General features: G+C 35.0%; 1 protein-coding gene across 1 annotated transcript in view; it reads left to right on the top strand.

Annotated features, from left to right (window-relative positions):
- PTPRQ (protein tyrosine phosphatase receptor type Q) overlaps positions 1 to 27,337 on the top strand; it is a 246,130-nt gene that overhangs the window by 137,247 nt on the left and 81,546 nt on the right. The window contains exon 35 of the mRNA XM_036300643.1: positions 20,789 to 21,112. Within this exon, the coding sequence (XP_036156536.1) occupies positions 20,789 to 21,112 (324 nt within the window). The remainder of the gene's footprint in view (positions 1 to 20,788; positions 21,113 to 27,337) is intronic.

The following is a 27,337-nucleotide window of genomic DNA, read 5'->3' as shown; positions in this document are numbered from 1 at the left end:
TTTTTTCTCTTTTTATTCTGGGATTTATTTACCTTCTGTAATTGAAACTTTGTTGCGGCTCCAGCTCTGAGGCCAGCTGGCTGAAAGCAGGTATCTGGGTTTGTTTAGCTTCTATAATTGCAAGATAGTTGCTTAGACTGGAGCTCAGAGCCGGGCTGCGGCATGCGGGGAACCTTGGCTTCCTCCATTGCTGGAGCAAGCAAGCCTCATGTTTGCTTCAGCTGCCTGTCTGCTGGCCGCCATCTTTGTTGGCAGTTAATTTGCATATCGCCCTGATTAGCCAATGGGAAGCATAGTGGAGGTATGGTTAATTACCATGTTTGTCTATTATTAGATAGGATATGTACCACATCTTTTTTATTCAATCCTCTATTGAAGAACAATTTGGTTGTCTCCATGTCTTGGCCACTGTAATAATGCTTCAATGAACATAAGAGTGCATAAGTTTTTGCAAATAAATGTTTTCAAAGTTTTCAAGTAGACACCCAGAAGAGGGATAGAGGTAGGTAATATGAAAACTCAATTATTGGTTTTTTTTAGGAAAGCCATACTGTTTTCCATAGTGGTTGTACCAGTTTATATTCCTACCAGCAGTGAAAGAGGGTCCCTTTCTCTTCACAACCTAACACTTTTTATTACATGTCTTGTTAATAATAGCCATTCTAACAGGTGTGAAGTGGTATCTCATTGTAGTTTTGATTTATATTTCCCTAATAGCTAGTGAATTGGAACATATTTCATATATCTGATGGCTGTGTCTTCTTGGGAGAGGCATCTGTTCAGGTATTTTGCCCATTTATTAATTGGATTGTTTGTCTGGTGTTGAGTTGTATGAGTTCTTTATATATTTTGGATATTAACTGCTTGTTGGAACTGTTTGCAAATATCACCTCCCATTTGGTTGGTTGCCTTTTTGTTTTGTTGGTGGTTTCTTATGCTGTGCAGAAACTTTTTAGTGTGATATAGTCCCATTCATTCATTTTTGCCTTTGCTTCCCTTGCCTTTGGGCTCAAATTCATACAATGTTCTCTATGACCAAGGTCCATAAGTTTATTACCTATGTTTTCTTCCATGTAATTTATTGTTTCAGATCTTACATTTAGGACTTCGGTCCATTTTGAATTAATTTTTGTACAAGGGACAAAAATATAGTTTCATTCTTTTGTGTGTGGCTTTCCAATTCTCCCAGCACCATTTATTTAAGGCTTTTTTCCCCTCTCTCTCTTTTTTCCCAATTGTATGTTTTTGTCTTCTGTGGTTTTATTTCTGGGCTCTCAATTCTGATCCATTGTTCCGTGTAGTTATTTTTCTGTTAATACCATGTTCTATTGATTATTGTCACTTTGTATTATAATTTTAAGTCAGGGAGTTTTATATATCCAGCTTCATTCTTTTTTTCTCAGGATTGTTTTGGCTTTTGGGGGTCTTTTGTGATTCCATATAATTCTGATGATTTTTATTCTATTTCTTTTTTAAAATGACATTGGGATTTTGATGAGGATTGCATGAAATTTGTATATTGCTTTGGGTAATATGGTCAATTTAAATATGTTGATTCTTCCTACCCATGAATAAGAAATGTTTTTTTTCTATTTGAATTTTTTAAATTTTATTAAGGTATTACAAATAGTAGTACATATGTCTCTCTTTTTTTCCCACTGACCCCCGCCCCTACCTCCCCAACCCTCTGGCACTTGCCCTCATCCCCTCACCCCCGGTGTCTTGCATCTGTTGGTTGTGTTTATATGCATGCATACAAGTCCTTTGGTTGATCTCTTACCCCCCACCCCAACCCTGCCCTACCTTCCTGCTGTAGTTTAACAGTCTATTCAATGCTTCTTTGCCTCTATCTATTTTTGTTCAACAGTTTTTAATGTTCCTTATTATCCATAAATGAGTGAGATCATGTGGTATTTATCTTTCACTGACTGGCTTAGAAATACCTTTTAACTTCATTATGTCTTTCAATCTCTCTTTTTATTTATTTATTTATTTATTTTTGTTTGATCCTGGCATTTTTTTTAATTGTTCAAAGTATTACAATTAGTAGAACATATGTCTCCTTTTTCCCCTAGTGACCTCCCCCCGGCTTCCCTTCTCCTCCTCCCGGCACATGCCCTCACCCCCCTAGTGTCTGTGTCCATTGGTTATGCTTATATGGATGCAAACAAGACCTTTGGTTGATTTCTTACCCCACCCCCAACCCTCCCCTGCCTTCCCACTGTAATTTGACAGTCTGTTCAATGCTTCTCTGCCTCTGTATCTATCTTTTTGTTCACCAGGTTATAATGGTCTTTATTATCCATATATGAGTGAGATCATGTGGTATTTTTCCCTCACTGCCTGGCTTATTTCACTTAGCATAATGCTCTCCAATTCCATCCATGCTGCTGTAAATGGTAAGAATTCCTTCTTTTTTATAGCAGCGTAGTATTCCATTGTGTAGATGTAACATAGTTTTCTAATCCACTCATCTGCTGATGGGCATTTAGGCTGTTTCCAAATCTTAGCTATTGCAAATTGTGCTGCTATGAACATAGTGGGTGCATATATCCTTTCTGATTGGTGTTTCTGTTTTCTTGGGATATATTCCTAGAAGTGGGATCACTAGGTCAAATGGGAGTTCCATTTTTAACTTTTTGAGGAAACTCCATACTGTTCTCCACAGTGGCTACACCAGTTTGCATTCCCACCAGCAGTGAAGGAGGGTTCCTTTTTCTCCACATCCTCGCCAGCACTTGTCATTTGTTGATTTGTTGATAGTCATTCTAACAGGTGTGAGATGGTACCTCATTATCGTTTTGATTTGCATCTCACATATGATTAGTGACTTTGAGCATGTTTTCATATATATTTTGGCCTTCCATATGTCCTCTTTCAAAAAGTGTATATTTAGGTCCTTTGCCTATTTTTTTATTGGATTGTTTATCTTCCTTTTATTAAGTTGTATGATTTCCCTGTAAATTTTGGAGATTAAATGCTTATCAGAGATAACATTGGCAAATACGTTTTCCAATGCTTTCTTGTTTTGTTGATGATTTCTGTGCAGAAGCTATTTATTTTGATGTAGTCCCATTTATTTTTTCCTGAGTTTCCATTGTCCTAAGAACTGTATTGGTGAAGATATTGCTACGACATATGTCTGTTATTTTGCTGCCTATGGAGTCTTGTAGAATTTTTATGGTTTTCCATCTTATATTTAAGTCCTTCTTAATAATGCTTTGTAGTTTTCAGTATATAGGTCCTTCACATCTTTTAAGTTTATTCCTAGGTATTAAATTCTTTTGGTTACAATTTAAAAGGAGTTGATTTTTTCATTTCTATTTCTGAAGTTTCATTGTTAGTATATAGGAAAGCAGTGGATTTTTTTGTGAATTGATATTGTATTCTGCAACTTTACTGTATTTGTTTATTATTTCCTTTAGTATTTTGGTGCAATCTTCAGGGTTTTCTATATACATAATCATGTCATCTGCAAAAAAGTGGCACTTTTACTTCTTCTTTCCCAATTTGGATGCCTTCTATTTCTTCCTCTTGCCTGATTGCTTTGGCTAGGAATTCCAGATCTATGTTAATTAAGCGTGGGAATAGTTGTCTTGTTCTTGACTTTAAAGGAAAAGCTTTCAGTTTTTCACCATTGAGTATGATATTGGCTGGGGTTTCTCATATGGCCTTCATTATGTTGAGGCAGTTTCCTTCCATACCTATTTTATTGAGTGTTTTTTTTATCATAAATGGATATAGTACCTTATCAAATGCTTTTTCTGCATCTATTGGTAAGATTATATGATTTTTATCCTTTGTTTTGTCAATGGGGTGTATTACATTGCTCCATTTGCATATGTTGAATGATCCTTTTGCCTCTGGTATCAACCCTACTTTATCGTGCTGTATTATTTTTTCAATGTATTAGTGTATTCAATTTGCTAGTATTTTGTTTTGTATTTTTCCATCAATATTCATTAGAGATATTCGTCTGTAGTTTTTTGCCAAGTGTTGGTATCAGAGTTAGGTAATCTTTTTGTTCTGTATTTCATTCAATTCTGCTCTAATTATTACTATTTTCTTCTATTGCCTTTGGGTTGCTTTTGTTCTTCTTTTTCTAGTTCTTTAAGGTCTAATGTTAGGTTGTTTACTTGGGGCTGCTCTTATTTCTTTAGAGAGGTCTATAATGATATAAACATCCCTTTTATTAGTTCTTTTGCTGCATCCCAGAACTTTTGATATGTTGTATTGTCATTCTCACTCGTCTCTACATCTTTTGATTTCACCTTTCATTTTTTCTTTGACCCAGTCATTTTTTTTTTAGTAGTATGTTGTTTAATCTCCACATAATTGTGGGTTTCTTTGCTTCCTTTATGCGGTTGGTTTCCAATTTCAAAGCATTATGGTCAGAGTATATGCTTGGTATAATTTCAACATTCTTGATTTTGTTGAGGTTAGTTTTGTGACTCAACATATGGTCTATACTTGAGAATGTTCCAGGTGCCCTGGAGAAGAATGTATAAGCTGATGTTCTGGAATGAAAGGCTCTATAAATGTCAACTATGTCCATTTAGTTGAATGTGTCTTTTAAGGCCTATATCTCTTGGTTGAATTTCCAATTGCATGATCTATCTGTAGCTGTCAGTGAAGTTTTACGGTCCCCAAACATGATGGTGTTTTTGTCTGTTTCTCCCTTTAGTTTTGTTATTAGTTGCTTTATATATTTTGGCATTCCCTGATTTGGTACACATATATTAAGAAGTGTGGCTTAATTGATTGAGCATCGTCCCATGCACCATAAGGTGGCTGGTTCAATTCTCAGTTAGGGCACATGCTCGGATTGCAGGTTTGATCCCTGATATGGGCCTTGCAGGAGGCAGCTGATGAATGTTGCTCTCTCACATAAGTGTTTGTCTCTCCCTCTCTAAAATCAATAAAAAATACAATAAAAAAATAATGATGTCTTTTTGATGTATTATCCCCTTTATCATTATAAAATTTCCATTTAGTCTTTTGTTACCTTTTTATCTTGAAATATATTTTTTCAGATATAAATGTGACTACACCTGCTTTTCTATGGATATTATTGGCTTGGGGAACCATTTTCTACCCTTTTACTTTGAAACTACCTTTGTCTTTGCAGCTTAGATGTGTCTCCTGAAGGCAGCACGTGGTTGTTTTCTTTTTTTTCTTTATTGATTAAGGTATTACATATGTGTTGTTGTCCCCCACTTGCCCCCTCACCCCCACTGCGTTTTGCTTTTCTTATCTAATCTGCTACTCTGCCTTTATTGGTGAATTCAGTCCATTTAAATTTAGGGTAATTATTGATGTTTGAGGATTTCCTATAGCTATTTTATCTTTTGTTTTCTGGTAGCTCTTTTATGTATGCTCTATTTCTTTAAACATTATTGAGAAGTCATATTGTTGAGGGTTTGGGTAATTCATTCTTTTATTGTTGTCATTATTTGTATGTCTGTTTTCTTTTGATTGTTTCAAAATATGTATTATGAGAGAAACTGCTATAGATATTTTTGTATAACTTTTTTTATGTGGAATTGCTGGGATATAGTCTAGATCAGGGGTGGGCAAACTTTTTGACTCGAGGGCCACAATGGGTTCTTAAACTGGACCGGAGGGCCAGAACAAAAGCATGGATGGAGTGTTTGTGTGAACTAATATAAATTCAAAGTAAACATCATTACATCAAAGGGTACGGTCTTTTTTTTTTTTTTTTAGTTTTATTCATTTCAAACGGGCCAGATCTGGCCCGTGGGCCATAGTTTGCCCACGGCTAGTCTAGATGCATGTTTAACTGTTCAGGAAACTGACAGGTTTCTAAAGTGTATTCTTTTGAATACATACCCAACAGCAATGTGTGAGAGTCCTAATGACTTCTTAGTTATCAGCAGAATTTTGTGTTATTTTTCATTTTAGACATTCTAATTAGTGTAAAGAATTTCAATCTTATTGTAAGTTTAATTTTTATTTCAGTGATGATTGATGATATTAAATTCTTTAACATGCTTATTGACCATATTTTGACCTATTCCATTTTTACATGCTAGTGTGATACCATAAACTGTATAACTGAATTTATGCAAAGCAATCTTCATAGTCAATGGATATTATGATTGTTCCATGATCTTCAAAATATTTTGCCACTATATTAAATATGTTTTACTGTCAGTTATAAATATATAAAAATAAAAATAATAAAACCAATGAGAGGAGAAACCAAGATGGCGGCATAGGTAAACACTGGAAATTGCTGCCTCGCACAACAACTTCAAAAATACAACTAAAAGACAAAACGGACATCATCCAGAACCACAGGAAGGCTGGCTGAGTGGAAATTCTACAACTAGAAGGAAAGAGAAAAGCACACTGAGACTCAGAGGAGGTGCGGAAGTAAAGTGCAGAGGTACTGAGGCACACATGGAAAGGGCTGGCAACTGAGGACACAGTTGTCTTTTTAATTGGAAGGGAGTCTCAAGCTCTCCACTGCTCTGAACTCCAGTTCCAGGTGAGTCTCTGGAGACCTAGACTCACACGGGGAGAACCTGGACTGTCAGGCATTCATCAGAACTCGAGGGCGGCTTTCTCTCAGAGGTGCTTGCAGTGATTACTGGGACACTGAGAGGCGGGGCCTCTTAGGGTAGGACTGAGGAGCAGCCATAGCTACTTGTTCCACCCTGTTGATCCCCTGAGACCCTGCTCCACCCAAGCTGTGCCCAGAGGCTTTTGCATATGAAAGGCCTGGTCCATTCCAATCTGAAAACTACCTAACAAACTGCAGCTGGGTCAGAGAGACCCAGAACTTCCAAAAGAAGGCCCAAGACCCCACAGAAGCTTGCATTGCTTCACAGCTAGGCCTCATCTGGGCACTTCCAAACCCCAAACAAAGAAGAAGAATCTGCAGATCTCTCCATAGCTCCTGCTGGGTAGCCTCAGGAAGAGGCTAAATTAGCACCTCCTTAGAGATCCAAGAGCCAGTGTACTCAGTGGTCAGAGTGGGACCATCCAGATTACAACTCCTTGGATCCATAAGGGGCAGACTCAGTGAACACCAAAGCCCCAATGAAGCAAGTCTTGCCCCATAAGGGTGTCTCCAACACAGAAGTTCTCCCACTGGAGACACAGCTGATTCTCACAGCCAATTGGTCTGGAGGTCAATTCCTCCCAGTGATACCTACAACAATCAAGGCTTAACTACAACAAGACTGTGCACAAAGCCCACAAGGGGTGCACCAAAATTTCCACCTCAAGTAATTGGGGAGATTGAGCCAGTGGGCCCTATAGGACACCTAACACACAAAGCCACTCTATCAACACAGGGAATCATAAAAAATGTGGAGACAAAGAAACAGGTCACAAATGACAGAAATGGAGGAAAACAAACTACTGTATATAGAGTTCAAAACCACACTTATAAGGTTTTTTAAGAATTTTCTAGAAACTACTGATAAATTTAGTGAGACCCTCAAGAAATCTAGTGAGAACCTCGAAGTTATGAAAAACGACCAACTAGAAATTAAGTATACACTGACTGAAATAAAGAATACTATACAGACTCCCAACAGCAGACTAGAGGATCACAAGAATCAAGTCAAAGATTTAAATATGAAGAAGCAAAAAACTACCAACTGGAAAAACAAAAAACAAAAAGAGTGTAAGGAGCCTCTGGGCCAACTTCAAGCAAACCAACATCCAAATTATAGGAGTGCCAGAAGAAGAGAGAGAGCAAGATATTGAAAACCTATTTGAAGAAATAATGACAGAAAACTTCCCCTACCTGGTGAAAGAAATAGACTTACAAGTCCACGAAGTGCAGAGAACCCCAAACAAAAGGAATCCAAAGAGGACCACACCAAGACACATCATAATTAAAATGCCAAGAGCAAAAGACAAAGAGAGAATCCTAAAAGCAGCAAAAGAAAACCAGTCAGTTACCTACAAGGGAGTACCCAAACGACTGTCAGCTGATTTCTCAATATGAACTATGCAGGCCAGAAGGGAGTGGCAAGAAATATTCAAAGTGATAAATAGCAAGAACCTACAACCAAGATTACTTTACCCAGCAAAGCTATCATTCAGAATTGAAGGTCAGATAAAGAGCTAAACAGATAAGAAAAAGCTAAAGGAGCTCATCACCACCAAACCAGTATTATATGAAATGCTGAAAGGTATCCTTTAAGAAGAGGAAAAAGAAGAAAAAGGTAAAGATACAAATTATGAACAACAAATACACATCTATCAACAAGTGAATCTAAAAATCAAGTGAATAAATAATCTGATGAACAGAATAAACTGGTGAATATAATAGAATCAGGGGCATAGAAAGGGAGTGGACTGACTATTCTCGGGGAGGAAAGGGGTGTACAGGGTGTGGGAAGAGACTGGACAAAAATCGTGCACCTATGGATGAGAACAGTGGGGGTGGGGGAGATAAGGGCAGAGGGTGGGGTGAGAACCAGTTGGAGGGGAGCTATGGGGGGAAAAAGAGGAACAACTGTAATAATCTGAACAATAAAGATTTAATTTAAAAAAAATAAGGTTCAATAAGGTGGCTGGATAAAACAGGTGAAGGGATTAAAAATATATATGTATATATATAAATAACACATAGACACAGACAACAGTATGGTGATAGCCAGGGGGACAGGGTGTGAGGAGAGGGGGAAGAGGGCAAAGGGAAGAGAAATGGGGATGCAAGAGACTTCGCTTTGGGCGACAGGTGCACGAGCAGTGTGCAGATGATATTTTGTTGAGTTGTATACTTGAAACCTGTATGGTTTTGTCACGCCAATAAACGCAATAAAAAATAAATGTATTGATTAAAAAAACACACAAAAAACAAAAAAATAACCAATGATGATTTTCTGTACTGTAATTTAAAACATGAGAAATATTGAGAATTAAAGTCTTAGATTAATTTGTAAAAAAAACTTATCAAGAGTGATTGCTTTATTTTTCTTATTGTTTAGGTTACAATAAATAGAGAGCATCTTTCCTATGACATGGAAATTTTTATACACCTTTCAAAGTTTGGATTACATCCCAACACCTCCACCACTTATGGTGTTATGAAGTATAACATTATGTCTTCATAATGTTCTCCAAGAGTTCCATTAGTGTGAAGTTTTTTGTTAGCATTATTTCTTCTGGGACATCATTCTACATCCTTTTCATCACAACCACTTTTCTTATGTCCATAAAGTTTGTTTTTACTAGGTTCCTCGGGCTTCATATCTAAAGCTTCTTAAATGGAAGCAATGTCCACATTCCCACGATTAGCTATTTGTTCTAAAACTCCCTTTATGTTTGATTGAATTTTCACTTCTAACAGGCGATGCTGCCATCTCTGTTCAATATGTCACATGTGCATGGGGGACAATGAGGCAATAAATCTACACACTTTGCTGACAGCTCATGAACTAAGTAACAGATGCACAGTCACCAATCGATGATAGGCTTTAAAAGAAGTTACATGATTGGTCACAGATTACATTGTACTTTGGTTACTTATGTAGCAATTTTGTGGACAAAAGAGGTAGCAGCAAAGTTCACTTTGTGCAAATATTCATAGTTAATATACAATGGTAACAAACTTTAACCCCTGTTTTGGAGAGACAGGTGTTATTAAATTAAACCACAGATATAGAAATTCAAGCATGGTGGAATGTGAAAAGTGAGGGTTGTCCTATCTCCTTTTGGGAAGTTTCTGTTCAAGTCTTAGCCGATTTTTTTATTGAATTGTGTGTTTTTTAGGATTGAATTATAGGAATTCCTTATATATTTTGTATACAAGTCCTTTATTGGATATATACATAACAAATATTATCATAGTCAATAACTTGAATTTCTAATGTACCTTTGGATGAGCAAATGATTTTAATTTTGAAGAAATCCAAATTAGCACTTTTAAATTTCACATTAGTACATTTTGTGTCCTATGTAAGAAATATTTTCTACTTCAAGAACATTTTAGCTTTTATATTTAAATCCATGATTTACTTCTAATTATTTGTATATATGTATGTAATATGAGATATTATCTAAAGTTTTTTTTAAACATTTATTCACTGTTTCCAGAATAATTTCTTTGTTGAATTATTTTGGTAGCTTTGTCAAAAATCAGTTTACCCATGCACTTGAATCTATTTCTAGAATATGTTCTATTCCATTGATTTATTTGCTGACCTCTACGACAATACCATGTTGTGCTGATAACTATAGCTTTATAAAAAAAAATATTGAAATCAGATAATGCAAGTTCTAAAAATGTGTTAATTTTTAAGATTATTTTGGCTATTTTGATTCTTTTCATTTTCAAATATTTTTTGGCACTCTGGAACTCCAATTACATACATTTTGAAGTCATTCCTTAAAGCTTTATTAAACTTTTTCACTTTTTTTCTTTGTTATTCAGATTGGAGTTTTATTCATGTGCTAGAGGCCCAGTGCATGAAATTCATGCACGGGGATGTGTGTCCTTCAGCCCAGCCTGCACCCTTTCCAATTTGGGACCCCTCTCACAATCCAGGACTGCTGGCTCCCAACCGCTCGCCTGCCTGCCTGCCTGATTGCCCCTAACTGCTTCTTCCTGCCAGTCTGATCACCCCCTAACAATTCCCCTGCCAGCCTGATCGATGCCTAACTGCTCCCCTGCTGACCTGATCCCCCCCAACTGCCCTCCCCTACAGTCCTGATCTCCCACAACTGCCCTCCCTTGCAGGCCTGATCACACACACTGCCCTCCCCTACAGGCCTGATCACCCACAACTGCCCTCACCTGCAGGCCTGATCGCCCACAACTGCCCTCCCCTGCAGGCCATCTTGTGGCTTCTATCTTTGACCACATGGGGGCAGCCATCTTGTGTGTTGGAGTGATGGTCAATTTGCATATTACCTCTTTATTAGATAGGATTATCAAGTTGATTGAATCTGTATTCTACCATTTTAAAATCTGGTGTTAAACTCAATGAATATTTCATTTAGAATATTGTACTTTTAAATTCTAGAATTTTCATCTAGTTCTGTTTAATTATTTTCATTTTCTGTGTTGAAATTGACCATTTGCTTTTCAATTATAACTGTTTTCCATTGTCAAATAAAGTATTTATAATAGCTTTTTAAAATTCATTTTATTCTAATTTCTTATCCTGTAATCTTTTCCTATTGAACACTTTTTCTTCTTGCCTATAAGTCACATTTCTCTGTTACTAGTAATGTTTCTATCTGCCTAGTAAATTTTAAACTCATATTGAATATTATTGGTGATGCTTTTCAAAAACTCTGGATTTCGTTATCTTCTTTTTGGAGAGTGTGGCTTTTATTCTGAAATATCATTAACTTACGTCTTCATTTTTTCCTCCCTCTCTCTCATTCTGAATCCCTGAGAAATCCAAATTCTTTTTTTTTTCTTTTAGAACATTCCCCAAACATTAGGTCCAGGACCTTTTAACTTATTAAGTATTTTAATATGTATTTAAATTATTAAATACTTTTAACTTATTAAGGTTTTTAGTTAGTTATTTTGTTTGTACAGCCACAGTCCTTAAAAAAGAGGAATGATTTCAAGTAGGATTTGATTGCAGTCAGCATTGGTGACCCTTTCTTCTTGAATTTTTGGATGAAATCATTGCATCTATGCATTTATTTATTAATTTTTCACTTATTTATTTATTTTTTAAACAAATATTTTTTTAAAAATATATATTTTATTGTTTTTTTTTAAATATATTTTATTGATTTTTTACAGAGAGGAAGGGAGAGAGACAGAGAGTTAGAAACATTGATGAGAGAGAAACATCGATCAGCTGCCTCCTGCACATCTCCTACTGGGGATGTGCCCGCAACCCAGGTACATGCCCTTGACCGGAATTGAACCCGGGACCCCTCAGTCCGCAGGCTGACGCTCTATCCACTGAGCCAAACCGGTTTCGGCAAAACAAATATTTCTTAAATATCAATGTATGCCAGATATTATTGGCATACTTGCATTTTTTATTATCTTCTTTTCCTATTTTACTTCAATATTAACTACTGAGTTCATCATCTGATGTTCTGATACTATAAATCCTCCTTTTAAATGTTCTTTCACTCTCATGATTTCAAAGCTTTTATATACATATTTATCTTAAATTATTTTTTTCCTGACCTCTTATGTTAACTTAAGCTTCTCCTCCTAAGACATCTCTATTTACCCATGCTAAAAAGATATGAAGTACATTTTACTTACTCATTTCTATCCTCAAGTGAAACCCTACAAACCAGTATGTCTTTCTCTTTTCATCATCAATATTAATGGCTCAATTTAGTCTCCAGATGTTAATGCAATGGTCTTAATAGAAAATGAACTCTACTATGTAATTGCTCCCCTAAGAACGGCTTCATATGAACTATTTTAAATCAAAGTTGTCATTTTTTATAGTCTCATGAGATAATTTGCTATATGCCGTTGTCAAACTAATTACTCTATAAAACAAATCAACTCATCAACTCATTTTACCTCCAAATAGGATATGTATAACCCATTTTCCTTGTAGTATTCTCAATAAACGATTTTCCCACCAGAAATTTTACTGAGATACTGTATAAATAAGTTCTGAGTTCACTAATACTTAGTTTAAAATTAATATTATTGCCTTGGTCAATATAGCTTGGTGGGGCATCATCCTGTGCACCAAAGAGTTGCCAGTTCGGGTCCCAGTTAGGGCGCATGCCCAGATTGTGGGCTCAATCCCAGGTAAGCGGCATGCAGGAAGCAGTTGATCAATGTTTTGCTATCACATTGATGTTTCTCTCTCCCCTGCCATCCTCTTTCTCTAAAAATCAATAAAAAATTCTTTTGAAAAACCAATATTATTATAGCTTTTGTTCATAGAATTTTGGGTCCCTAATTGTCTGTGTATACATATATTGGGACAGGCCTGTTAACTTCTTTTCTAGGAAACCTCAGTCCTCCTTATAATAGACACTTTCTCAATTGCCTTTAATGCAAATTGAATATGCCAATATGGTTTAATTTGTCATACTAATAAGTGTGCCAATCCATATTCTCAGCTTTGTCGTATCACCTAAAATCATGTTTATTTAGCATATTTTGGTAAATACTATTCCAGCTACCCCAAAATCTATCTCTGGACTAAGCCAGAGTACCTGAGAGAAGTGTACCTGAATTAAATAGAACTTCTGAAGAAATAGTTTAACAAAAATTATCTGATAATTATTATGCCAACCACACTAAGAGATGTTATAAGAAAGAGCTAAGTTAAACATTATTTGCCATAAGGATGTTGTTGAAGACATTGTTCAGTAAATTACAAGATACCCTATTTATGTGATTTGGGGAGGAGAAATATATATTTGATCTCAGTACCAGAGAATGTTGCATATTTCTTGACTATTTAATTTCTTTATTGCCACAGAAATCTATAATGTTGGTTTTTAAATATTATTTGCTGGAACACTCAGAGCTAAACCATAACTTACTTCTAGAATGTATATGGCATATCTATTTTACCTATTGATTAAATTCTTGGGTTCATTCCATTTGTTGTACTCCTATTTCCTCTTTTTTTCTTATAAATAGCTATATGGTGGCTCAGTCTTCCCTTTAAGTTTGTACTTTACCAATTAAATAGTCATCTAAACTAAGTTTTCAAACTTTCAGTGCCTTTCAGTAATACCATACTTGATGGCCCCGCCTTGTTTTTACTTCCTTAGACTTTCTTTTCTCCAGTCTATGACAAACATTTTGTTTCCCCTTATATATCGCTTGTCATATTCAACCTATGTAAACATCTTTTCTCTCACATCTCTACTAATCCTCAATTGTTCTTTCAAATTATAGCTACTATATTTTCTCCTTTGACTGAGCCTTTCCTCTTGGCATCACCTACTTGTACTGGTTTCTATTAGCTAAATTACTTTTAACATATGTATAAAAAGGATCTGATACACTAAGACAACTTGCCCAGACCACTCAATATGAATGTCGAATAAATGCTGATAATAAAGTTTAAGTGAATGCAAAATTTATATGTAGTATGCTGAAATTTTCTTTGCACTCAACCTTGTAGAAATTTGTATTTTTATATTTATCCATACTATGTTAGTGTTAGTAAACTGTGCTTTTATTTGTGTATGCTCAAATTATGTACTTGTTCCTTGTGTTTCTAAAAGAGTTGTAAATTATTTAAAATTATTAGAGACAAAAATATTCTTAATAAGCTAAAAAAGATTATATTGATACTTTTATAAGTTTTATAAATATAAATGTCCAGACACCTGTTTTACTTAAAAGAAAGTACATCTGTTTTGGAAGATAAAAATATAAAGTCATAAATAAATAATTAAGGAAACTTGGTCTTCCATGTTATTATACTTAACCAGTTCAGCAAGAAGTCAATAAAGCTACCATCAAAATTCTATCTAAAGGTTGACAACTTCTCATAGTTGATATTTAGAAGTTTAGAGAATAATTACTTTTTACACACATTTTCATACTCTAAGTTGAATCTATTAAGTAGTCACTAAAACTGACATGCATTTAAACCTGTAACAAATTGTACTTATATATATCTACAGACTTTTATTTCAATCATGATGAAAGAATTTCATTGATAAGAATAATTTATGAATAAAAATATAATTTACGGAATACCTTGGCAGTGAATGTTGATCGCTTCATCACAGTTCAGTCATGTTTAGAAAATCTAAGCAAGCTGCGTGATTACTCCAGGAAGCATGGCATGATGTGTTCAAATTAGTACCATCTGTGGATAGAAAAAGTTTGAGGTTTTTAGTCATTCTTAAAGAATGGAAATCTGATTCTCCATGCTAAAATGAGTGTAATCCTTTTTGTATCTGTAATTCAATAGGGCAGTCGCTTTGAAATAGTCTAGTTCAATACACAGTTCATCAAAAGAGAAGATACTGGATATAAATGAGGGTTACTGCTGGTCATTTATGAGTGCCTCTAAGGTAGCCTTGGTACAAAGAATTGTGTGTGAGTTATACTATATATTTGGCCTCAGATTAGATTTCATTTCTTATCATTCTTTTAAATACATTTGATTGGAAAATGTGGACAAAATTTCTTACTACATGAAACCAAAGGGCTATTTCAGTGAAGCATACTTTAATCACACAGTCAACACTTACTGAGTGTCAATGTGTCAGGCACTGGGGCTCTGTTCAAGGTCCATCGCTGTACCTGTCACATGGAAGGTAACTGCAGTTGTTGTTACTCTTTCGTAGCCATATTAAAAAACACTTCTTGCATAGACCTTGTTTCTTTGTCAAGTTAAAATACTATCCTATTTAGACCTTGACTTCTTTATAACACTTTTTTGGAAAATGCTAGAGTCTATGGATCAATATTAATCTGCTGAAAATATTTTTACTGTGCAAGAAAGTATAAAGTCCTTTTTTTAAAAAAAAATCTGAACATTTAAGGGTAAGCTCCTCATAGAACCATGGGCATATAGTCCTCCCTCCTGTTGAAATGGGGAAAGGGTAGCCCTCTTACTTCTTTCATTTATTGGATAGCTAATGCACCCCTCTTCCTTACCACTGTTATTTGCCTAGTAAATGCTAGGCACTGGAAATTGAAACATAGAATGGGTGCTTGGTGGTGTCTAGACCATACTCCCTGGCTCTCATGGGGAAAGAGCAGAGTCTATGGTTTTAATGCAAATGAAGAGTCCATCTAAAACTTCTCAATTATCCCACTGCACTTAGGATAAAACTAAAATTCTTGAATCTAGTCTAGAAGGCTCAACATTTTCTGATTTTTGGCCTAGTTCTCCAACTTTCTATCTTCCTACCCATATCCTTGTGGACCAACAGCCTTTATAAAATGTTTCCAAAGTGCCACACTCTCTTCTTCCTCAGTCTTAACACACCCTGCTGTTTTTCACCTGGGAAGCTACATCCCATCTATCAGATCTCTGGTCAAATAATAATTCATCAGAAAATTCTTTTCTGACCATCTGTCTAAATCAAGTACCTGTTATAACCTCTTATTCATTTGTTCATACATGTAAAAATATTTATTAAATGCCTTCTTTGTTCCAAGCATTAATCCAGACCAAAGGTTCTCAACCTGTGGGTCGCGACACCTTTGGCGGTCGGACGACCCTTTCATAGGGGTCGCCTAAGACCATCCTGCATATCAGATATTTACATTACGATTCATAACAGTAGCAACATTACAGTTATGAAGTAGCAATGAAAATAATTTTATGGTTGGGTCACAACATGAGGAACTGTTTTTAAAGGGCCAGAAGGTTGAGAATCACTGATCTAGACCTTCAGGGACAAAATCTAATAGGTAGATGGGCATTTGTGTGTGTTTATGCGTGTGTGTGTGTGTGTGTGTGTGTGTGTGTGTGTGTGTATGTGTGTACATATAGTTGCTCAATATTTTTTATAGAAATTAATGTGGAAACAAAACCTTTTTAGGTCTTTGGTATAAATGGAGTGAAGAGGAGATGAAAATAGGATTAGGCCTATTTGAGGTGGGTTTTCAGGGTAGATCTAGGATTATAGGAAAATAGATATCAGTTCAACATAATGAAGGCTGAACAAATTAGAACTATCTGAAAATAAATTTTAAAATAAAGCCCTTCAAGATTTTGAGTTTTCTCTGGCTCTCTATATTTAAGCAAAGGCTAGATAAGTACAGACTGGTCATTTTGTGGAGGGAAGTAGAATTGGTTTTCTATTGTATGTCACAAATTATCACAAAATTGGTAATTTAAAACGACATGGATTTATTCACACACAGTTCCGTTAAGTCAGGCATCTGGGCATGCTGTGCCAGCATTCTCTACTCAGGGTCTCACAGCTGAAACCAAGTTGTCAGTCAGCTGTATTCTCAGATAGAGCTCAGGCCCTCTTTTAAGCTCATGTGGTTGTGGCAGAATTCAGTTCCTTAAAGTTGTCAGACTGAGATAACTATTTCCTGGCTGGCTCTTAGCCAGAGGCTGCTCTCAGTGACTAGAGATGGCCTCAACTCTTTATTAAGTGGTCCTCTCCTTCTACAAAGCCAGCAGTGGAGAAATTTTTGTGCATTTAATATATCTTTTGCTTAATATATCTTACTTTCTCTTTCATAACTAGCCAAAGAAAACTCTGTGCTTTTATAGGACTCATGTTATAAAATCAGGCCCACTTGATAATCTCTCCCTATTTTAAAGTACATTTATTTGAATTCTTAATTACAACAGCAAGATTCCATCACATCAGCACCTATATCAGTGTTTGGTAGAAACACCGGAAGAAGCTATGTGTATAGTGGCCAATTATCTGAGGGGACATCTGCCTACATAAGGGTGAGACATAAAAAGACAAGTTGACCAAGATCATCTCTAAACTTCTTTCAAATTCTGATTCTCTGATCTTCTAATTCATTTGCCTGTTCTATGGATTCAACCACCCCAAATAGACCTAAACCTTTACTTTCTCCATGTTGCTACCATATTGTTTCTTCTTTCCTGAACAAATCAAATGGTCTATGAATTTGTTCCTTTTCCTTTTGTGCAGTTGCCAAACTGGACTTGATAAAATGGACTTCTTAACATCTTACTCTGACAACTTGATGGTTTCCCATTGCCTGCCAAGCTATCTGCAAGTCCCACAGAAACAGTATGTCCCCAAGTCATTGTGCAGTCTTTCTATTTGTCATTGCCAATATGGATTATAAACTATGGTCGCAGTTAGCTTAGATCCCATTACTCCCTAGAATCTCTATCTTTACAATCAGTGAAATCCCATATCACATGCTATCTTTTCTCTTAAGACTTATTCAGAATCCCCAGGCCAGTCATGGTTCTCTGCTTTGTGTTAAAATATCTTGAAAATATGTCTTTTCTTCAAGTAGTTGAGTTCAAACATAGTGGTTGAGGAATTTGACTGAATTATGGGAATTCTACTTTTTAGCCAATTCAAAATTTATTCTATAAAGATAATTTTTTTCTTAAAAAATAATTTTTCTCTAATAGTTTTCCCACATAAGTAAAGATAGAAGAGGGAGGGTGTTACAAGTAGTACATCAGTGTCCTGTTTGCAATGATCCTTTAAAGATTAATGTTTGCTTAAATGCAGTAATATTTGATGATAAATATTTAATATTTGAAAACAGAGTAATTAAATTTGGTCAATTTAATCCAATGGCTATAAGTAACCTCCTACTTGTTTTCCATTGCATTAGACTTTCTCTTCTCTTCCAGATTTAGGCAAATATACAGCAATCTGTCTAGATAATTGAGTAAAAATTTAAGAGGAAATCTAAAATTTCAACTCAAGTCTAGACCTCTCTTCAGAACTCCAGACTCATGCAACTATATACTATTTCACATCTCCTTCTGGATATATAATAGGCCTTTCAAAGTAAACATACTAAAAAACAATTCTCAATCTTTCTTCCCAAAGCTTACTCCTTCCACAATCATCCCCCTCTTGGTTAATAGCGATTTCATCTTTCTTTTGCTCAGTCCAAAGACCTTAGCATTTCCCTATTCTCCTCTCTTTCTCTTACATACCACATGTCATACATCAGCAAATCCTATTAGTGCTCCTTTAAATTAGATTTAGACTCTCAATACTTCCTGTCATTTTTGCCACTACATTACTGGTCTAGGCCATCATGATCTCCTATGTTGACTTTACAATAGCCTCCTAATTATTCTCTCTTTTCACCCTTGTATCCCTTAGTCTATTCACAACACAGTAGCTTGAGTGATTCCATGAAAACATATGTTAGAGCCTATCACTTCTCTATTCAGATTAAAGTAATAATAACTTACAACATTGTACCAGTACATAACCTGGCTTTCAGTGTTTTTTCTTAGACCTTAACTCCTAGTAGACACACTAGCCTCTATGTTATTTTTCAAATATACCAAGCATGGTCCCAACTTAGGGTCCTTAATAAAGCATTTTATTCTGCTGGGATGATCTTCCCCCAAATTTTCACTTTTACTTTCCCCACCTTTATCTGAAGCATCATGTTTTCTAATCAGTGAGGCCTTCTCTAACTACTCAATTAAAATTTCAATATCCCTGTAATTCTGTCTCCTTTTTTGCTTCCTTATTTTCCTCTACAACACAAATCATCATCCAAAGTACTATATCTAATACTTGTTTATACTTTTTTTGTATACTAGAGGCCCAGTGCATGAAATTGTGCACAGGTAGGGTCCCTAGGCCTGGCCAGGGATCAGGGCTATTTGGGCCTTCCTTCCCCAGCTGCCAGCTGTCAGCTGTTGGCCAGGGCCTTCTTTCATTCTGCACCGCCCCCTTGTGGTCAGTGCACATCATAGCAAGCGATTGAACTCCCGGTCTCCTGGTCCAACTCCCGAGGGGACACTTTGCATATTAGCCTTTGATATATATAGATAAACCTCCTTAATGTAAATTACACAAGAGTAGGGACTTTTGTTTGTTTTCTTCACTGTATTCCCTACACCTACAATATTACTTGGAACAAATTGGGTACTCATTTGTATTTATTAAATGTTGAATTCATATGATATGTTTAGGAATGAGTGAGTTTTCTATTAATTATCTTATTTTCAAGTTTGCATATATTTTTTATGAATTATGCCATTTCCATACAAGCCATTGTTATCATTCATTCTATCTCAGCCTTCTGAGCAAAAGCCCTTGCATATAAGCATGGTTGAAGGAAGTACCCATACCACTTAGTATATTGTTATTTCATATTTCTAACCATAACATGCTTATATTTCTTATCCAATAAATGGCTATTTCTTTTTTAAAAAGACATAAACCTTATGTATCTTTAATCCCTACATAGGCTCCGAGCCTAGCCCATGGTATGCATATAGGAAACCAATAGTAAATATGAAATCTAATAAATGAGTTCAAGTAGGAGCATGTATTATAGGTGATATACAGATGTCTTGGTCTGAGTATTAACATCAGTGTGCTGGATGATTATCTAGAAAGGGTTTTGTTAATTCTAAATATGTGCAAGATAAAATAAAAATCAACTAAATATTAATCTATTTAATAATCTTTTTTATTTTAAATTATTTTATAATCAACATTTACTATATGTAAGATGCCCTTGTCTCTGTCTAGACCAGTGGTTCTCAACCTTCCCAGGGCCGCGACCCTTTAATACAGTTCCTCATGTTGTGGTGACCCCCAACCATAAAATTATTTTCGTTGCTACTTCATAACTGTAATTTTGCTACTGTTATGAATTGTAATGTAAATATCTGATATGCAGGATGCATTTTCATTGTTACAAATTGAACATAATTAAAGCATAGTGATTAATCACAAAAACAATATGTAGTTATATATGTGTTTTCCGATGGTCTTAGGTGACCCCTGTGAAAGGGTTGTTCAACCCTCAAAGGGATCGCGACCCACAGGTTGAGAACCACTGGTCTAGACATTTAAATATAGAATGTCTTTCTTAGGAACTGAACATTAAACACTCAGACCATACCTAGGAAGGACAGAGGACTATATGAGCATGCAAGTTTCTTTGTACCAGTGCTTGTATATGAAGCAAAAGTTTATATTGTAAATGAATTGGGGAGCAAAACTAGGAATAAAAATAATCACAATTATTTTGTCTTCTACCTCTTTGAACCTGCAGTCTCTGAAGCACCAGCTTAATATTAATCTAAGGGCAATTTTAATAAGAATGCCACTAGTTACATTCTAAGTAGTATTTTTAAATCCCATCTTTTACTTCTGTTTACAAAATGTTTGGTAATTCCAATGACTTTGTATTTTTCTCTTTAATTTTTAGTTCCCAGTGTTCCCACAAATATTGCTTTTTCTGATGTTCAGTCAACTAGTGCAACATTGACATGGATCAGACCTGACACTATCTTCGGTTACTTCCAAAATTATAAGATTACCACTCAACTTCGGGCTCAAAATTGCAGAGAATGGGAATCTGAAGAATGTATCGAATATCAAAAAATTCAATACCTCTATGAAGCTGACCTAACTGAAGAGACAGTATATGGCTTAAAGAAATTTAGATGGTACAGATTTCAAGTGGCTGCCAGCACCAATGCCGGCTATGGCAATGCTTCAAGTTGGATATCTGCACAAACCCTGCCTGGCCGTAAGTTTTGTCCTGTATATGTACATATATTTTTGCATTCAAGAAAAAGTTCTTTAATTGATTTTTCCATGGGAAGTACTCAAAGTATAGGTAAAGATTGCTCTTATAACTTAAATTTTATATTTTAAAACTAACTGCCTTACTTGCTGTGACTTCATTAATGTTAAGTAAATAAATTTCTATTATTATCTTCTGAACATTGTTTGCATAGAATTGTGATGGTTTTCATGCAATATATATATGTCCCCCCAAAATGTATACACACTTTGAATGATTATAAAGTCAGTGTTTATTAACATACAGTTCATTTTCAAACTGATGACCATTGTCGAGGCACTGCTGACAATACAAAGCAATGGAATCACAAACATCAATAATAATTTCATTCGGTATTTTTGTGCCCTCAATTTGTCAACTGTTGCTGGTTTTGTACCATAAACTTTATGTTTTATGTATCCCCATGAAAAAATCTAGTGGCACTTTAGGACAAATTTTCTTAGATCAAAGCTTAATCAGGCTTCACCCATTATTTCAAATCAGTTAAACCTGAAAAGGAGTGACAATTAAGTGAGTTATCAACTGTTAAGGTATGGATTCATTTTTGGGAACAACCAATATATACAGGAATAAGAGTATATATTATATACATATATATGTATCTATGCATATGTTATATATCATTATATATCACACACACTGATTTCTGTTGTAGTTTATATCTATGTGTTGATTTCTACTTAATTAAATTGTGTAAAAATCACTGAACATAAAAATTACTGAGTTAGTACACAAACTAACTCATGTAATAACACATTTACTTTTAACTTAATTGAATACCAATGGGAAATTTATTTCTGTCATTAGGGTTTTCTCAGACTTTCAGAGTTATGTCATAGAGTCTTATATTACAACTAGAGGCCCGGTGCACGGATTCGTGCACTGGTGGGGGCCATGGCCTTCGGAGATCGACCTGCTGTGGAAGCACACTGACCACCAGGAGGCAGCTCTTGTGTTGAGCATCTGCCCCCTGGTGGTCAGTGTGCATTATAGCTTCAGGTCGACCAGTCGTTTTGGTCATTCCCCTGTTCAGTCACTGGGCTTTTATATATATAGACAAAGCATTACTGCTTTCTCTTGTGGTCTATCATTAGGCTATAGCAATTGATATCAAGAATGCTTTTTCTATGCCTACATTTTCCCTTCATATCTGGAGGATATGAAACCAGGCTTTACATCCTTTTTAGTAACTGTAGTCAGTCTCTCTCTCTCTCTCTCTCTCTCTCTCTCTCTCTCTCTCTCTCCATCTTTTCTTCCCTCCTTCCCTCCCTCCTAGACAGATCTGTCTTCCAAACGCTTTTTAGTGTATGCTTTTCACTTGAACAATGTTCTGACACAAAGAAGTACTCAGGGTCTGACTCACAGCTTGAGATGGGGAAAAGGGAAAAATACAGAGAAGAAACACAAAATAATCTCTCAAAATTGTTCTGCCATCTACACATATCTCAGGACTTCTGCATTCAAGTAAACACTCTTTAAATGTTTTTCCAGAGAAGTCACTAAGGGTAGGTAAAGATTGATGTTGCAACTTTAGTTTAATATTAAAAAAAACTAACTTGTTACACTACTTGTTTAGATATTAACCATAATTAAGTAAATGTTTCTATTACTTATTAAGAACACTATCTACATATAATTATGATGGCTTCCATACAAAACAAATAAATTGTAAATCAAGTTCTGCTTTGAGTGTCTGCCCCCTGGTCAGTGCACATTGTAGTGACTGGTTTTTCCACCATTCAGTCGATTTGCATATTAGCCTTTTATTATATAGGATGAGAAGATAAAATTATGAAAGTGAACAACTTATCTGAATAATAGAAAAGACAAAAAAACAATACAAGTTGGTATAAAATTACTATTTCACATATGCACATTTTATTCTAATAGCACCAAATTGTGTCCAAGCTCTTAGCAAAATAGAACATGTTATCAAAACCTGGAACTTCTGGATAAGGAGAGAACAATTGGTGGCTAGTTTGAAATCAAATTATTCACTTTGAATAACTCAAATAAAGGACAACATAATGAGGTTGATAAATATTATTTTAAAATGTTCTGAAATGGCTTGTAAAATTAGAAAATATGTTGTATTTACTCTCTCTGAGCTAGTAAAGAAATTCAAAATAAAGATCCAGGGAGCAGAATTGGATTGCAAGCTGAGGATTAAATTGGGTTACTTGCTGAATCTGAATCTACCACTGTACACTAGAGTGAACAAAGAAAACAGTATTCAGGCAACAGAAGCTAACATTTCTTTCTCCCACATACTCTGATCTAGATTATTGAAGCCAAATTGCTATTCTCCTTAAGTCATCTGTGTAATAGCCATAACTCTCTACTTCATGCTGAGTGCATATAGATACAAAAAAGCATGGAAATTACAAATGGCAGAAATATTTAACTTGCAACATTAAAATCTTGGAGATCATTTTACTAATCTATTATTTTTTTATTACCCCTATACTCAAAAGCAATTTGAGTTGAGTAGAGGGAGGAATATAGACTGGAAAGCTGCTAAGTATCTCTGTGGTGCACAATAGGTACTTAAAATGTTGAGGAAATGTATAACTTTAAAAGAGTATGGGTGTGAAATTAGAATGGAATGAATTGAGACTCTTCATAATGTGCATCTCCTATGGACCACCAGGACTGGAAGACAGCAAGAAAGGAAAATTCCTGGGGTAGCACTGAGGTTGTGAAAACCACAGGATACCGTACTCATGAGGAATTTTAACTACCCAAACATCTGTTAGGTTAAAAAAAATTCAACAAAACATGCCTCATCAAAGAAGTTTCCAAGGAATGCAACTTTATGATCTAAAAAGAAGAAAAACCAAATAGAGGGCAAAGTATGGCATAGCATTTTTTAAAATAAGCAATCGTTAATGAGTTATTCAATTAATGTGATGAATGCTGTCATAACAGAAGTAGATATTATCCTTTCTATAAAGAAGCAATTATATGATGGTTAGCCATAAATAAATAAGAAGACATAGTCTAAGACATAGAGAAGCCTATTTGATTCAGTTCATTTTTATAATAGACTTTATCCTGCTGCTACTAGAGGAAATGAATATAATTTATTCTACACATGAGGAAATTAGTTAGATGCTGTGGAAAGTCTTCTCGGTTAATTTTCTGAGACTCCCAAGTGTGTAATTCAAGACATGTCCTGACTGGTAGCCCAGTTAGTTAGAGCATCATCGTGATGTGCCAAGGTTGAGAGTTGGATCTCCCCCAGTCAGGGTACCTACAAGAGTCAACCAATGAATACATAAATAAGTGGAATGACAAATTGATGTTTCTCTCTCTCTTTCTCTCTCTCTCTCTCTCTCTCTCTCTCTCTCTCTCTCTCTCTTTCTAAAGTCAACTTTTAAAAAAGACAATATCTCTCTCTTCTACACTTGTATATTAAAGTTACTAGTACAACTACTTAGGTTTCCACAGACTTCTCAGACCCCGTATTACCATTGCCCCTCCCCCACTATAAACCTTTTCCTGTCTCAGTGCATTATACATTATTCATCTAACTGTTGAAGTGAGCAATCTAGGAATAATTTTTAATTCTTTCTAGCTCTAGCAATCCTCACCACCAAGTCCATATCTGAGTCCTATTGAATTTACTTACTGAATACTTCTCAAATTTATTTTTTTCTGTTAAGGGTCTCTAAATCCAGACCTTTAAAATGCATATCCTATATTATTGCAAAAGATTTCTAAATGGTCTTTCTGTTCCCATTTTATCTATCCCTGTCTGAACTCAGTTTTTGAATATACCTATATGACGTTAATCCTCTGCTTAAAAGCTTTGATAGTTTTACACTTTCTGTGTAATAATCATACATTTTAGTATGCTACACAATACCCTCCTTTATGACTTTGTTTATACTCCCTATATATGCCTTGTTTATTCTTCTTTGTGCTTTAGAATCTTTGATTTTTTTTCTTACTGTCCTTCTTTGGGAGAGCAGCCTTTTCTATAAATTCCTCTCTCCATTCCATCTCCCAAAACTTGCTCCTGAAATACTGATCATGTCGTTGTCATAATTGTTTATTTCTCTCTCTCTCTTCTGTGGAACTCTGAGCTCCTTAAAGGCAGAAGTGACCACGTGATCATGTCTTATATATGTTTCTACCATCTAGACCTACTCAATATTAAAGACTAAATTAATATGGCAGTTGGATTTGAAGAGGGCATTTGACTTTAATGTGAAAGTATTTAAATGTCAACATTCTCCATTTGCAAAATTGTTCAACACTAAATTTTCATCATTTTTTCCCTTTAACTTATCTTTCAAATACTTGCATGGTTATTGCAAAAATTAAAATTTTCTATACTTGACATCTTCAGCTTCCTTTATTTCACAAAATGAGTATATAATATATATTTATTTTTTTATTTTCCCTTTTCATTAACATAAGTATGAATTACTGCATATAGTAATGAAATAAGCATGTAGTAAATAGAGAAAGATTTTAAGCAATATGTGAAAATAATAAATGCCTCCTTTAAATAGGCTGCAATATTCATTGTATTATTTAAATGATTAACTGAGATAATAAACTCTTAATGAATTTGTATAGCAAGCTGCATCATATAGGTTGATCATCTATGAAGAAAACAAAGAAGAACAATGTCTAAATTTGGGCTGCTAAGTATGATTACAAAGAGAAGCTATTTGGATAAAATCATAATTTATAGAACATAATACTAAGCACATAAAATTAAAGTTTTAATAAATCATTCAACTATACATTTAATCCAAAAGAGCTATTGCCAGGTTATTAAATGAGTTTTTCAGAATTTAAATAAAAAAACATTTTGAAAGGCTATTACATAAGCACATAGAATGTGTTTTTTCAGTAAAATCACTAAAAATCAAATGAAATTATATCACTATATTATATTTTAAAATTAATATTATAGAAAACCTGGTTAACCCAACAAAAAAGAAAAAAACTTTCTCCCTTTAGAGCTAGCTGCATTTTATCATTTTTAAAAAAGGAATTCTCTCACTTTCTCATCTCAAACTTCAAATCTCCTCTTGAATTGAATTTATTTTTAGTCTTCTGAGAATCTTCTTTCTCTAGTTTGGAGAGAAGTGTGAAGTAGGCTTAAATCTTTGTGCTTTTGGTCATTGACCTCAGTTCAGGTCTGCCTCAGTACCAGCCTTGGGTCTACAAAAATTCAGCTTTTTTTTCTCCTACATTTACTACGGAAGTGGGGAGAATTCTGATTTGACTCTGCAAAACTACCAATTCTGTAAAGACCATAGGATTACTATGTCTGGTGGTTTAGGATACTTTCTGATTGGGCCCAAGAACTGAATTGAGAGCCCTTGGCTGGATGGTTAAAAACAATAGCAATAGCTATGCTTATTAAGTGCTTGCTAGATGCTGGTACTATTTATTCTAAGAACTTTACACACTTTGATTCATTCATGAGCCTCATTCATTTCTAGGGAAGAGCCTGAGATCTTAGACTGTGACTAGAACTTGGGCAAAGCCTGATGGTGGTATGAAAGTAATAAGAGGTGGAGGGGTGCTAAGTAGGATTACAAAGAGGCGATATTCAAGTGAAATCATAATGCAAAGGAAATAAAAGTAAGCATAAAAATTAAACTAATAAAGCATTCAACTCTATATTTAATGTCAATAAAGCTTTTTTTTTTTTGTCAGGCTGTTAAGCAAGTTTTCTAGAATATCAATAAAATATTTTGAAATCAAATTTGTATAAGCAAATGGAATATCTTTTTTCAGCAAAAGCACTAAAAACTAATCAGTAAAAGAAATTTTAAGGATTATCACTATGTGATATTATTAGCTTTGGCAAGTGGGACTAAGAAAGACCTGGAGATATTATACAAGTTCTAGTAAGTAACCCAAACTTCCCATTCCTAAACAAATTGGATGGGATTTTCCCTAACACACATGACCTTAATCTACACTTTTGGTTTCTTTTCTCTTTTTTATTTTGCCCTTAATTCATTGCACCTGCATACAATGAATGGGTGGACAAAATAGCAACATTTACTCTGGCCCTTACACTCCATATGTGATAGCCTTATCTGAATTATTTCAGGGTGTTCCTACACAGAGCTTCCAGGTGTAGCTAATAATGTTTTCCTATGTTCTTATGAAGCATGTTAATCTGTTATCACTCTA

Source organism: Myotis myotis, unplaced genomic scaffold (assembly GCF_014108235.1).
Source record: "Myotis myotis isolate mMyoMyo1 unplaced genomic scaffold, mMyoMyo1.p scaffold_m19_p_3, whole genome shotgun sequence".
NCBI lineage: Eukaryota > Metazoa > Chordata > Mammalia > Chiroptera > Vespertilionidae > Myotis > Myotis myotis.
The sequence above is the reverse complement of the archived record's forward strand: the minus strand, read 5'-3'. Positions and strand labels throughout refer to the sequence as shown.